Source organism: Hemitrygon akajei, chromosome 23 (assembly GCF_048418815.1).
Source record: "Hemitrygon akajei chromosome 23, sHemAka1.3, whole genome shotgun sequence".
Taxonomy (NCBI): Eukaryota; Metazoa; Chordata; class Chondrichthyes; order Myliobatiformes; family Dasyatidae; genus Hemitrygon; species Hemitrygon akajei.
The window spans coordinates 56,669,455-56,684,921 of NC_133146.1; the positions used below are offsets into that span (position 1 = coordinate 56,669,455).

The following is a 15,467-nucleotide window of genomic DNA, read 5'->3' on the forward strand; positions in this document are numbered from 1 at the left end:
TGATCCTTGGAGTTGCACACCAAGGGTGTTCTCAATACCTGTACATCCCAGGACCCTATCTTTCAGAATTTATATCCCAGCCTCTTTGGTACTCCCAAAGACAGGCGACCGGGGTTAATTTCCTGTCACTGTCTGTAAGGAGTTTATACGTTCGCCCTGTGACTGTGTGGGTTTCCTCTGGGTGCTGCAGTTCCCTTCCACAGTCCAAGGGCATTTCGGTTGGTGGGTTGGTCATTGTAAATTGTCCTGTGATTCGGCTAGGATTAAATCAGGAGATTACTAGGCGGCGTGGCTCAAAGGGCTGGAAGGACTTATCTCTCTATTTCAATAAAAAAATTTGTCACCTCACAGTTATCAGGACTAAACTTCATCTGCTACCTCCCAGTGCATTTCACCAACATATTGATACCATCCTGTCACCTGAGACTACCTTCCATATTATCAATAACTCCAACAATTTTCGTGTCGTCCACAATCTTACAAATCCAAATCATTCACTATGTTACAAACAGAAAGGGCCCTAGAATCGATTCTTGTGAAATGGAAAGTCACAGGCATCCAAGCTCAAAAGAAACGCTCTACTACCATCACAAACATGTCAAAGGCTGCAGATGCTGGAAATCCAAGCGACACACACAAAATGCTGGAGGAACGCAGCAGGCCAGGCAGCACGGAAAAGAGTAAGGAGCCTACACTTCAGACCGAGACCCTTCATCAGGACTGGAAAGGAAGAGGAGGTCAGAGTAAGAAGGTGGGGGGGGGAGGGTAGGAAGAAGTACAATGTGGGAGGCGACAGGTTAAATTCTGTCTGGGTCTCACCTATTACCTCCTACCTTGTGCTTTCTCCTCCAACATTTTGTGTGTGTTACTACCAGCTTGCTCTGGGTGCCATGGGCCCAGAACCCTCTGTATCTGCTTCCCCTGCATCATCTAATCAAAGTCCTCACTGAAGTCCATGTAAACCACATCTATCACTCTGTTTTCATCAATAAACTTTGAATCTCTTCAAAAATGCAATCAGCCTGGTGAACCAGGATGGGCTCTTGACAAAACCATGCTGGCTAGCTCTGATTGGTCCCTGGCTGTCCAAGTGGTTATTAATCCTGTCCCTTAGACAAACTGGGAAAGGAATTCCTTTAGATATGTTATAGAGTGGAAATGAGAGGAGTCGGGTCAGTCAGTGGAGAAGTCTTGGGCACATATATATAGCTAAGGTGACTAAGACTTTTGCACAGCACTGTATTTGTCAATATGGAGTAGTGAGCGAGTTTGTAAATCTGGCAGGAGTAAAGGATGTTGGGAGTGGTTAGGTTGGAGGGGTGTGGAACAGTTGGCAGAGAAGGAGTGACAGGGTGTGGGGGTGGTGCATGTGCAGACACTCCCAGCCCTGAAACAAAAGGTAATGTCATTTGATCATTACAGAGTGTCTCTCTGGTGCTTCCCACTCCCTGCCCTCTCCCTTCCCCTTTTCCCAATAATGATTCCTCTCTCCATTCCCTCTCTCAGTCCATATTAGAGACACATATCAGAATCAGTTTATCATCACTCAAGTATATCCTGAAATTTGCTTGTTTGTAGCAGCAGTACATAAAATTACTACAGTACTGTGCAACTACCTTAGACACCTGAGCAATATATAGCTATATACACATGGCTTCCAGGAAGTGACTCTTAGAAAGACAATTCCTGGCTAATTGCTCCAATCCTGTACCTCACCACATGTGAAGGTCCAATAAAAATATAAATTATTAAAAGGTGGTCTCCACGGCAGGTGGCAGTTAGCCTGACACTATCACAGCTCGGGGCATTCCAGAGTTCTGGGTTCAATTCTGGCACCATTCCGTAAGGTCCTCGCTACGGAATGTGTGGGTTTTCCCAGGTTCTCTGGTTTCCTCCCACTGTCCAGAGACGTACCAGGTAGGATACCTTGTCATTGTGAATTGTCCTGTGATTAGTTTGGGGTTTGTCTGGAGTTCCTGGTGTGGCGTGGCTCAAAGGGCTGGAAGGGCCCATTCCACACTGTACCATGAAAGTAAAATAAAATACTCAAGATTTCAGGCACAATCTTGCAACTACATTATTTTGTAAATAGATTCTATAACCAACTTACCACCGAGTCAAGGAAATTTATGTAGTGCTGAAGACTGGGTTGAGCTTCACAGAACTGTCGAAAAAGGAGCCTTCCAATCGGCTGCTTTTCACACAAGCAGGAATAGTTTCTCTCTATTGTCAAAGGAAGAGAAAGAGAATGTCAGAATTTTATAGAGTTTAGAGCATAAGACATATTGCAGAATTAGGCCATTTGGCCCATCTAGTCTGCTCCACCATTCAATCATGGCCGATCCTTTTTCCCCCTCCTCAGCCCCACTCACCGGCCTTCTCCCCGTAATCTTTGATGCCCTAGCCAGCGAAGAACCTATCAATCTCTGCCTTAAATACATCCAACAACTTGGTCTCCACAGCTACCTGTAAAAAATTCCACAAATTCGCCACCCTCTGGCTAAGGAAATGTCTCCATATCTCTGTTTTAAATGGACTTTCCTCTATACTGAGGCTGTGCCCTCTTGTCCTAGATTCCCCCATCATGGGAAACAACCTTTCCACATCTACTCTGTCCAGGCCTTTCAACATTCAAAGGGAATCAATGAGAATTCCCCACCCCATTCTTTGAATGCCAGTGAGTACAGGCCCAGAGTCATCAAACATTCCTTAAATGAAAAACCTTTCATTCGCAGAATCATCCTTGTGAACATCCTCTGAACTCTCTCCAATGTCAGCACCTTTTCTTAGATAAGGAGTCCAAAACTATTCACAATACTCAAGGTGAGGCCTCACCAGTGCCTTATAAAGCCTCAGCATCACATCCTTGCTCTTGTATTCTAGACCTCTTGAAATAAATGCTAACATTGCATTTGCCTTTCTTACCACTGACCCTACCTGCAAGTTAACCTTCAGGGTGTTCTGCCTAAGGACTCTCGGTTGTTTGGATTTTCTCCCCATTTAGAAAATAGTCTGCACATTTATTTCTTCTACCAAAGTGCATGAGCATGCATTTTCCAACATTGTATTTCATTTGCCACTTTCTTGCCCTCTCTCCTAATCTGGCTAAGTTCTTTTGCAGCCTACCTGTTTCCTCAACACTACCTGCCCCTCTACCAATCTTCGTATAATCTGCAAACTTGGCAACAAAGCCGTATATTCCATCATCTTATTCATTGATGTACAGCATGAAAAGAACCGGTTCCAACACCGACTCCTGCAGAACATCATTAGTCACTGGCAGCCAACCAGAAAAGAATACTTTTATTCCCTCTCTCTGCCTCCTACCAATCAGCTAATGCTCCAACCATGTCAATAACTTTCCTGTAATACCATGGGCTTTTAACTTGGTAAGCAGCCTCATGTGTGGCACCTTGTCAAAGGCCTTCTGAAAGTCCCGATATACAACATCCACTGCATCCCCTTTATCTATCCTCATGTAATCTCCTCAAAGAATTCTAACCGGTTCATCAGGCAGGATTTTCCCTGAAGGAGACCATGCTGACTTTGTACTATCTTGTCCTGTGTCACCGAGTACTCCGTAACCTCATCCTTAACAATTGACTCCAACATCTTCTCAACCACTGAGGTCAGGCTAACTGGTCTATAATTTCCTTTCAGCTGCTTCCCTCCTTTCTTAAAGAGTGGAGTGACAATTGCAATTCTCCAGTCCTCTGGAACTATGTCAGAGTCCAATAGCTCTTAAAAGATCATTACTAATCATTACTAATGCATCTACAATCTCTACTGCTACCTCTTTCAGAACCCTAGGCTGTACTTATGTACCCTTAGGTCTTTCAGCTTTTTGAGCACCTTCTCCCTTGTAATAGTAACTGTACTCACTTCACTTCCCGCCCATCCTTCAACATCTGGCACACTGCTAGTGTCTTCCACAGTGAAGACTGATGCAAAATACTCATTTAGTTCATTGTCCCCCATTATTGTTTCTCTGGCCTTATTTTCTACGGGTCCTATATCCACTCTCATCTCCCTTATTTTTTATGTACTTGTAAAAGCTTTTTTCTCTCCTCTTTGATATTGGTTGCTAGCTTGCTTGCATATTTCATCTTTTCCCTCCTGATGATTCTTTTAGTTGCTTTCTGTATGTTTTTAAAAGCTTCCCAATCCTCTATCTTCCTGCTATTTTTGTTTTGTGGTATGCCCTCTCTTTTGCTTATACATTAGCTTTGACTTCCCTTGTCACCCACAGTTGTTCTACTTTGCCATTTGAGTGTTTCTTTGTTTTGCCATACATCTATCCTGCACCTTCCTCAGTTTTCCTAGAAACTCAATCATATTGTGATCACTGTCTCCTAAGGGTTCTTTTACCTTAAGATGCCTAATCACCTCCAGTATAGCTGATCCCCTACTAGGCTCAATGACAAGCTGCTCTAAACAGCCATCTTGCAGGCATTCAATAAATTCACTCTCTTGAGATCCATTATCAATCTGATTTTCCTTATCGACCTGCATGTTAATATCTCCTATGTCAATCATAACATTGCTCTTTTGACATGCCTTTCTATTTCCTGTTGTAATCTGACAGTATGACTGCAAGCTATATTTGCTTTTTTACCATCTTAGTTTAGTTTAAACCCTCCCCAACAGCTCTAACAAACCTGCCCACAGGAATATTGGTCCCCCTTGGGTTCCGGTGCAACCCTTCCCTTTTGTCCAGGTCATACCTACCCCGGAAGAGATCTCAATGATGCAAGAATAAGAAGCCCTGCCCCCTGCGCCAGCTTCTCAGCCATACATTTATCTGCCAAATCATCCTGTTTCTACCCTCACTGGCGTGTGGCACAGGCAGCAATCCAGAAATTACTACCCTGGAGGTCCTGCTTGTCAGCTTTCTGCCTAGCTCTCTAAATTCCTTCTTCAGAATCTCTTTGCTTTTCCTTCCTATGTCATTGTTACCAATATGTACCAAGACATCTGGCTGCTCTCCCTCCCCCTCCAAAATGCTGTAATTTTTAGTAATAATGCGTTACTAATAAAACTTAGTAACAAATTAACAAGCTTAAACCCAATTTATTATATTTTGCACTACCTTAATGAAAGATGTGGCAAGATAGGAATAAATATTGAAAGTATCAACATTAATCCAACAGTTTAAAAATACCTTTGATAGTTCATAATTAATTGTTGATTCCTAAATACTATCTTTATGACACTGTACATGATAATGGTACAAAGTATACAATTTTACTCAATATTTTGCAAAAACAATACATCATTCAACAAAAGAACTGGCTGTTATATTTATCCTCTGAGCTAGCATTACACAATATTGCACTTTTGTAAACTACACAGCTTAATGATAGTCATTCATTCCCAGTGGAGAAGTCATTGCAAAGTGGCTTGGTATCATGAATATGTAGACACAAGTTTTGAATAGTGAGCTCTCAGTTTTAATCCTTCATTTTGCAATGAGGAGGCTGTGAGTCAATTTGTAAAGCAGCTTAACTCTATTCGTGAAGTGCAACTCTATTACAGCATCGGCTGTGAGATCAGGGTTCAATTCCTGTTGCTGCCTGTAAGCAGTTTGTAGTGTAGATTCTCCCCATGATTGTGTGGGTTTCCTTTGGATTCTCCTCCATTCCAAAGGTAAATCTATCTACTGCCTGTAACACCGCTGGCATTTAGGGCAGCAATGAAGGTCCTCCATCTCTTGTGTTCAGGGTTTCCTTCATTGTGTCAGTAGTTCGCTTTTCACTACTGTCAGTCACGCAAGTCCTGGGTGGAGACTCAGGAATACCGTCGCACTCAGATGTAGAAGGATTCCTCATTGCTGTCTCCATAACAGTTTTGTTTGACCGGTCAAGGTTGTTAGCCCAGAGCGGAACCCCCAAGCCCGGAGGACTGGTGGACCACTCTTAGTCTGGCCCCTACCCTTTGACCAGTTTGGCATGGGTGACCCTACCAAGAGCCAAAGCGTAAAGCCCTGACTTCCGCCAGCATAGCTCTCTGGGTCATTGAGACATGTGATCCTCCAAACCATGACAAGGTTGTGGTCCTCTTGGAGGCAAAGGAATATGGGTTCAGGTTTGTGAGCTGTGAGTATGCCATGTTGGCTCTGGAAGTGTGGTGACACTTGTGGGCTGCTTAGCACAATCCTCGCTAATTGAATTTAACGCAAATGGTGCATTTCACAGTATGTGACAACTAAAGCTAATCTTAAAAAAATAAAATCTTTCCCTATAGACACCAAGGTTAAGTGAGGCTGGTTATTCCAATTGACATTTAACTGTGATGTGAAAATGGTATCAGATTATCTTCATATTGTCTCCCAGGAAGCTATCAATATTGGAACAGTAGGCTGAATTTTAACAAATTGGTAGTGGGTCATACATTGAAGTCATGACTGATGTCTCTGATCTCATGATCAACGATACTCTCCCTTCTTGGACCAAAATCATCCCACCTCCCCCAAACTTCTCTCCCTCACCACTCCCTGCCTCCCTCTAGACTAGTGGTTCCCAAACTTTATTGGTTTTCCACCCCCTTGGCTCCCTGACCACATCCCAAGCACCCCCTCTCCCTTTTCTGCCATTACATAAAAACTGTACAGAATTTTGATTTTGATGCACAGTGAAAGAAAATAGGAACTACAAATTCAAAATAGTGACAAGTAATTACAAACATTATTCAAAACTATTTAAAGCTACAAAAATAATTATTTAATTACAGTAAAAACAATTTTAGACCATAGATTAGTAGTCCAACTTAATTGCTTTTTCGCCTTTCAGTGAGCTGGAATAGCTTGGTGCAGTGATATCAGCTTCTCAACATCACTCAACGTCACTCAGAAGGAGAATCAGTTCCCCACATTCAGTAACTTGCAGTCTATTTTATTGCTTTGAAAGAATTTGGACAACTGCATTGAAACTGCACTCCACTAAATGTGATGATAGAAAGGCAGTAAAGAATATTTTGTCCTTTTTCTACAGTGCAGGATAGCGTTCAGAAATTTCTTTCGGCAACCAACTCTTAATATGATTTTTTGAACCTTGGCTTCAGCTCAAAGTCATTTTGTAGTGAGATCAACTCTTTCTCCATCCGTCATGTTAATTTCTCATTACAAACGTTGAGGAATGGATTTACTACTCAATGTGGAAATTGGATGGAGAGAAGATCCTGAAATCTCTCTGACATGTCTTTATGCAGCTCACCCAGGTGGACACAGTATACTTGAAGATCATCTTCTGGTATTCTTTCTTTCTTTCCCGGAAATTTGAAAAGGTGGTGATAGCCAATGTTGCACTTAAATAGGGTTAACTTTGAAATGTGGGGATGACAGATTTGACTGATTTTCTGGCAATTGAAAATTGGTTTCATTAAACTTTGCAAATAATTCTGACAAATAAGCAATGTCATGCCTGATATTCTTGATTTGATGACTAAAAAAAGCATTCGAGTCTTCAGAGAACTTTATCACAGTTTCAAAAAGTGAATGTTAGCATCTCAGGCAGTTTCCTTTTGAGAGCCACCTGACTTCTGTGTGCAGCAGCAAGCGTTCAAACTGCTCATCATTTTCAATACAAAGCTCTCGAAATAGTTGAGAACTGGGAGCGGGGACCTAATTTTATTTACTGCTTTGATTAGGTATTTGATGATTTGTGCAGCAGATCACTTCGGTTTTTTGCGGCAAAATGTTGTTCTCTAAATTACACAGTGAATGGTACGTATGTTAGGCACAGTTTTTTTCAAGAAAGTAACAACCCCACAGTGGTGTCCTGTCATTGATGGTGCTACATCGGTTGCACAAGTAAGAGTGTTGGTGAGTGGAATGTCCTTCTCTTTGAAAAATTACTCAACAACTTGAAACATTAATTCCCCCTTCATATCTGTTTTTAGTCCTCTTGCAAATAACAGCTCTTGAACCATGCTTTCATCTTTTATGAAGTGATCATAACCAAGAAGCAAAGATTCATTGCCTGGTGAAGTCGACTCATCCAACTGCAGAGCAAATTCTGTTGTCCTAAGTATGTTGCGCAATGTATCTTGCACATTTTCTAACACTTCATTTATTTGTCTTTGAACAGAGTTGTCACTGAGTGGAATTAGTTTAATTATTTGGTCCGGTGACTTATGCAAAACTGTACTCAGAACTCCCTTAGTGCTGGCCAAATCAATTCTTCTGCAATTGTGTGAGGCTTTCCAGATTTAGCAATGAGCAATGACATGATGTACGAAACACACAAGCCATCACTGCTTTGTTGCGAGGTGCCGGAAAACATGCCCTGAAGTGTTTTCCATTTCAGAAAGTTTTCATGAATTTTTTGAAAATAAACAAAGTCCTTGCTTTCATTCACTTCAAATGTTGAAGGAGCCTGGAGGGTTTCACTGCCTCATTTGAAAAACCTTTTTCACACAACAGACACGCTGGCTGCTGTTGGTTGCTTGGTGCTGGTGTAAATCCGTATTTCAGATGCCCCACGCTATACTATACTGACTACACTTATTTTTTTTATTTGGTCTGCTTCAGCCAGTTTTGCTGCAGTTAATCACCTATTGTTTAAGTCCAACCTCAAGCATTGCAAACAAACAGGGAAAAGTTATGACATTATCATAGCCCAGGCAACACATGACTCTCTGCCTGAAGATACAAAAGTGGGGCTGTGATATTGCAGTTGGGAAATGCGGTCAAGACCATTCGAAAGGTCAGATTCTGAACTTTACCCCACTGAATACCATACCCCAATTCACAGGAACTGCATCACTGTGTGATTCGAGTGTGGGAATCATACTAGCTAATACTGTACCACTGTAGTGAATGGCGAAAATGTGTGGTCAGGGCCTGGAAATAACACAATTTCTTCAGTCTAGATTTCTAATGATATACTGTACCAAATACAGAAGTGTTACATTGCCTTTCAACAACAATAATGCACATTGAACAAAGTCTAACAGAACGGTGGGTTAGCAAGAGATGAGGTGATCACGTGATCACTGGAACCAGTTACGAGGGACTGAGGATCAAATGCTTATAGTAAGCAATTCATTTCTTAAACTAAGCTTGTAATCCCTCCGCTGCCCTGCTTGCTTCTGAGCGCCCCACCACCACCCCCTTAGAAACTCCCACCCACTTTTGACATCACCGTACTAGACGCACCTCATTTCTTGGAATTACTCTGTGTCTTTTCTTGCCCTACCCTGGCAAGACGCACAAAGAAAAAAGGTAGGTTTAGTTGTCAACTGATATTTTTGGACTCATGTACTGAATTTTAAAACAAATTCTGGCACAAACAAATGTCATGCACTCTGTGATGGGTTGACCTGCTTGTGCAGGAACTGAGGTATTTCTAAGCCCCATTGAGCAGGCAAGTTTTGTACACAAGTAGGTTGGAAACACACTACCTTGTCTGCTTAGTCGTGTAACTGGCATGCTTATTGCTTTGCAAGGAAATAACTGGTACACTATCCTGTAAATATTTGATGAGAACCATTTTACTGACGGAAGTGCATTAATGAAGAAAATGCCTTTATAAAACCTTTTCCTTTTTCAAAACATTCAAATATTTTCGAACATTGTAAATATATTATAGACAACAGAAAGAGATTTTGCACGGACAAACACTTAGTTTGTAATGAGTACACGTGTCATAGGCTTTACAAAAACATCAGTGTTTGTTGCATTACTGCCTTGCTATGTAGAACGGATGAAGATCAAATCCATCAGCTCAGAATTGGTCATGCTTGAGACAAATTACAGAATTGTATCACAGTTGTTGTATCGCAAACAAAGTCACCAGAGGGACACTGAAGCTAGTGAATATACAAACGTTGTAGAAGTGTTTTATTCAACAAAACGAGCAACAGGCATCATATTGAGACATTCTTGGAGGAAGAGTCCCCTGGCCCAATATTACATGATATTTTATATGCTAAAGGTCAGGGGTAGCAGCAGGACAATTCTATAGTTACAATGTATCTACAATGCTTCCTTTGAGTTGCATATAGTATTTACACACCTCCTTCTTCACACCACACTCCAGGCACCCAAGATGAATATTAATCAGTGTTGTCAGGTTTGCAATCAACTCTAGGAAAACTGTTGTTCAATGCTTTTAAATTCAATCTACAATCCATGTTCATGTCTGAAGTTGCTGGTGAAGTTAATACACTATATGCTATATACCCTAACTCCAGAATATGCCCTAACAACCACAATCGGCAAACTCAAGGTATACTCTCCCTCCTACATCATCAGGTCCTGTGATTAAGGACCCGTCATTAAGCATCTATCATTAAGGACCTCCATCATCCTGGACATGTCCTCTTCTCATTGTTACCATTAGGGAGGAGGCACAGGAGCCTGAAGGCACGTGCTCAGCGATTCAGGAATATCTTCTTCTGCTCTGCCATCAGATTCCTGAATGGACATTGAACCCATGAACCTCACTACATTTTTTTCTTTTTTAAGAATATATATATCTTACCGTAATTTACAGACTTTTTATTATGTATTGCCATGTACTGCTGCTGCATAACAACAAACTTCACAACAGATGCTGGTGATATCAAATGTGATTCTGATGATACAGAGGGGTGTAGGAAACTTCAGGGACCTTGTCACTCCTCCAATATTGTTTACAGGCAGTCTGTACAGAACATCACTTGCCTTCACCTCTGTGCTTCTGCTTTCTTATCCTGTGTATTCCCCCAATGTTCTCCCCATCTGCAGTCTGCCTTCTAGTCTGCTTCTGACTTTAGATTGTTCTTGCTCATGTTCCAAACAGGTGGGGGCCAGAATTCAATAGGAATCAGTCTTCACGTGCATGCAATGTTAGTTGTGATGTAGGATCAAGTCAGGTATACGATGAGCCCTGGCACATTCATAAGTGAACCAAATGTGATATGTCAAAACCCACTTGAATTAATTATTTTGAGATACAGGATGGTCTTAGACCCTCTCAGCCCAGTGAGCCTGTGCTGCCCAATTACACCCACGTGACCAATTAGCCTACTAGCCTGTACATCTTTCCCTGCTTGGTGGCACAATAATATCAGCAACGGACTCCGGAGCGAAGGTTCCCAAGTTTGAATCCAAGTCGGGTTGAGCGTCGAGCTAGCAACTGGGCCTCGTAAAAACAAGAATAGCTTGCTACGGAAACACCGTCAAAAGACGCTGCCTCGATAACTCCACTGCCGAGTTAAGGGCTATTCTTCTTCTGTACATCTTTGGAATGTGGGAGGTCCTGGAGGAAATCCACATGGTCACGGGGAGAACATATAAAAAGTAGCAGAATTAGCCGGTCACTGGAACTCTAATAGTGTTACACTAACCGCTGTGCTACCATGCCTTCCCATCTTCAGAGCTCTGAAAGTCAATAATTACTATTCAAATTAACTTAACCAACATGGACTAGCCAATCATGTGCTGGTGGCCTGCTGTGGGAGTGAAAAAATCAGGAGAGTCAAACTGCAGGCTTTGCCAGTTGTATCAAGTAACTGTTGGCAACCCTGACCCTATTATCACATTGTGCACTTGTTCTATTTACAACATCCAGCAACATGAAGCAAACCGCACTAATGACTAATTAGCAACAGCAAAAATGGTGACAATAAGGAAGGAAATGAATAAACAGTCGACGTTTCAGGCAGAGACCTTTCTTCGGTACTGAAAACTCCCGAAACAATTAAAGCTTAATATCTATGACATTATAATTGTAGAACATGAACGTTTGTTGGTCTATCAAATCTACAGAAATGACAGCATTGGTGAATTTTCAGTTAGCGCATGGTGTGTTCATGCAGGTTAATGAATCAGAGATGATTTTGGTAAATTGTGATTACTTAGGGTAACTATGCCTTGCGACACAGCCTTCTCACGCACAAAGCATAATGACATTAACCATGTTCTTAAAATACTCCTGGCCAAAATACAAAATAAACTCAGAAAGTGCTAGAAATGCTCTGCAGGTTGGGCAGCATGTATCTGAACTGGTTCTCTTTCTATAGAAGCTGAGTATTTTCAGCTAAGCACAAAATGCTGGAAGAACTGAGCAGGCCAGGCACATTTTAGGACAAGAGTACAGTCGATGTTACAGGCCAAAATGTTAACTGTACTCTTTTCCATAGATGCTGCCCAGCCTGCTGAGTTCCTCCAGCATTTTGTGTGTGTTGCTCAGATTTCCAGCATCTGCAAATTTTCTCTGTTTGTATTTTCAGCTGCTCGTTTTTATTTCAGGAACCCTGGACCTGCATAATTTTGCTTCTGTGTTATTGCCCTCTGTACTTGAAGACTGAAGATACTGAGTATTTGAAGCTGCTGTTTCCAAGAAGTCAGTCAGTTATGCAAGGCTGTACATATTGTGCCAAAATTTACCATCATTCTTCACACCCTTGCAATTAACAAACACCATGACAGAGTGTCAACGTCATTAAAAGTGACTAAAGCTCTCCCATGAGGGCAACCAGGAAGAACAGGTACTTATCAATCCGACATATACCTAAGTAATCTCCTCATCATTTCCCAAAATATGTATCATAGCTGCTCAGAAATGGTTGTACTTTACACAGGTTGTGCATGGGTTTAAAATATACTAACGATGTAGAAATATAAAAAGTTTAATGTTATAGAGTGACTAGTAAAACCTTCCAAAACCAATCTAAGGTTAAATGGTTCTCATCGTTCACTGCAGTTACAGAATCACAGAGTAATACAGTGCAGAAACTTGCCCTTCAGTCCATCTAGTCCATGCTCCCTGCTAGCTCGGGTTGCCTGTGTTCGGCCCATAACCCTCTGTTAGATATGTGGCTTATGACCAAAGAAGTAGAATGGCTGGAGTCCCTCAGCACTTTAGTGCCAGGGTATTTATTAGGTGCACCAAAAAACAAACAGAAAAATTAGTGAAAATAGTGAACAGAAAACTGCCAATATTTACAAAAAACGCAATAATAGCTTCATGCTACTTTTGTCCTTTGATAACTCCTGACAGCTCCCAGCTCTCTCTCCAAATGAAAGCAAAGAGCCCTGTTTATTAAGCACCAGGACATATGATCTTTAGTTACCCACAACATTAACCTCTGACTACACATGAATTAGAATGTGATGCACCACACAATGTAGTTACAATCATATTACAAAATAAACAGAAGTATCTACTTTAAATAGAGTATACAAACAAAATACACATTGCCACACCCCCATTACCACAGAAATGGAATGTTCCACCGTGTATGGCGGGAAAGGCATCGGAAATCTAACCAGAGCACATCAAGTTGGTTTGGGACCCGTTGTCCCAGAAGACATTGAAGTGCATGCACTCAGTGCAACGACAGCAGATTGTGTGTGTGCATTTACCAAATGCTCTCCATCCCACTCTCCAAGCCCTTCTCCTCCATGTGCCTATGCAGTACTGTAGCTCTGAAATGTTGCTGTTGTACCTGCCTTGACCGTTTCCTCTGGCAGCTCACTCCAGGTTCTATGTAAGGAAGTTACCTCTCAGAGGTCTCATTTAGATCTGTAACTGTGCCTTCTAGTTTTGGACCATTTGATAGTTGACTAATTTTATAAAATTAACCTGCAGCTAACATAATACTCAGCAAGTACCATTTTAGGGAACTGTTCATTTTGAGGGTCAAGAATTAGGATATACAAATGAAGGTGATTTGTGCAAAAACCCAAAGCTAGCATGAAGGTCTCTTTCCACAATGAGTGTTATAATTGTGAATAAATATCCAGGGTAATGGTGGAGGTGGATCCCATTTACTATTCATAATAAACTGGATAAGTGTCTGAAAAAAAAGCGAGAAGGGCAGGACAGAGGAGCTAGCACGGGGTTAGTATACACTGAAAGGGCCGAATGCCATCACGCCTGTCTCTGATCCCTGCACGACTGTCTGAAAATCCTGTAAGCGCAAGGTGTTCTAGCAATAGTGACCAGTGAATTTGGTGCAAATTTCAGGGGTGCCAGTGTTGGCCCGTGCTGTGGAATTCGATTGAATACTCGTACAATGAGAATTTTTGCTGGCAGCCTAGACACAGCATTCAATAGACCAGCCCCACAGCCAGCACACAGTCAGTGTGGTTCGGGATTCAGTTTTAATTTTACACTTTAAGCAGCCTGGCTGCACTTGTGTACATGTCAGGCTGAATCATCATTGCAGGGAGTAAATGTTACCCTACTGATGCAAAAACATTGCTTCAATTTATCTGACTTAATAGATGCACTAACATCACCAGAATTTCTGTATATTCAGGCTGCGTTTGGTCATTCTGATAACCTTGCCATTATCTTTCTATGGTCACAACTGAATTGCTATTGTGAACGAAACAGGGAGAGTGTCTGTGCCACCTACATGGCAGCAATCAGCTTCACAGAGAAGTAGGAAGAGTGACATTAATATTCAGTTTATTAAGTTCCCACCTCCACACTGGAGAGAATCAATCTGGTGCATCAGAGAGAATTAAATTCATCTCCCCATGACTACTTGTGAAATATTACGCTACATTAAAATGTTTAATAAAATAGGATTGCAACAGCCAAGACAAAGAGGACAGAGAGATCTGCAGGCATATGTGCACAGATTGTTCCAATCGCTGAATTGTTCCCACAGCCAGTGTCCCCTCTGAGGTGAGCGTGTGTGTGCTCGCACGCATCTATTGTTACTAGCACACAAAGGAATTTGAACTGCGCACCCTCTACCTCATTGGCATGTTCAAGTCAAGTTTATTGCCACTTAACTGTAGACACGTATATAATGTATATAAGCATATCATGAATATAGAAACAATACATTTCTCCGAACCATGGTAGCACACACACCACACAATAACTACTGAAGGTAAGGATAAAATCTACAGATGAATCACACATAAATAACAAACCAAAGTGCATTAATATTAAATATTGTAAGGTATGGAACAGATTAACCAACTTTGAATGTGATGTGGCAGGGAGTTCAGAAGCCTCATGGCCTGAGGGAAGAAAATGTTTCCCATCCTGACTGTTTTTGTTTTTGTGCATCAGGGTCTCCTGCCTGATGGTAGAAAATCAAAGAGGATGCTGGATGGATGGGTGGGATTCTTAATCATACTAGGGTCGTGCATATGCAATGTTCCTGACAAATGTGCCTGATGGGTGGTAGGGAGACCCCTATAATCCTCTCAGCTGTTCTCACAGTCCTTTGCAGGGACTTCTGGTCTGATGCTCGACTGCTGCCATACCAGATGGAGATGTAACTTGTCAGGACGCTCTCAGTGGTGCTCCTATAAAACACAGTTAAGATGGGAGGCGGGTACCTTGCTTGCCTCAATCTTCTTAGGAAGCGGAGGTGATAGAAAGGGACCAAGTAAGGTCATCTGTGATGTGAACTCCCAGGAACTTGGTGCTCTAACTCTCTCTGTGGAGGAGCCATGTACTTGCAGAGGCGAATGTTTCATCTGCACCTTCCTGAAGTCCACAATGATTTCCTTTGTC

General features: G+C 41.8%; 1 protein-coding gene across 1 annotated transcript in view; it reads right to left on the reverse strand.

Annotated features, from left to right (window-relative positions):
- LOC140715471 (G protein-coupled receptor kinase 5-like) overlaps positions 1-15,467 on the reverse strand; it is a 301,765-nt gene that overhangs the window by 143,478 nt on the left and 142,820 nt on the right. The window contains exon 3 of the mRNA XM_073027715.1: positions 2,111-2,223. Within this exon, the coding sequence (XP_072883816.1) occupies positions 2,111-2,223 (113 nt within the window). The remainder of the gene's footprint in view (positions 1-2,110; positions 2,224-15,467) is intronic.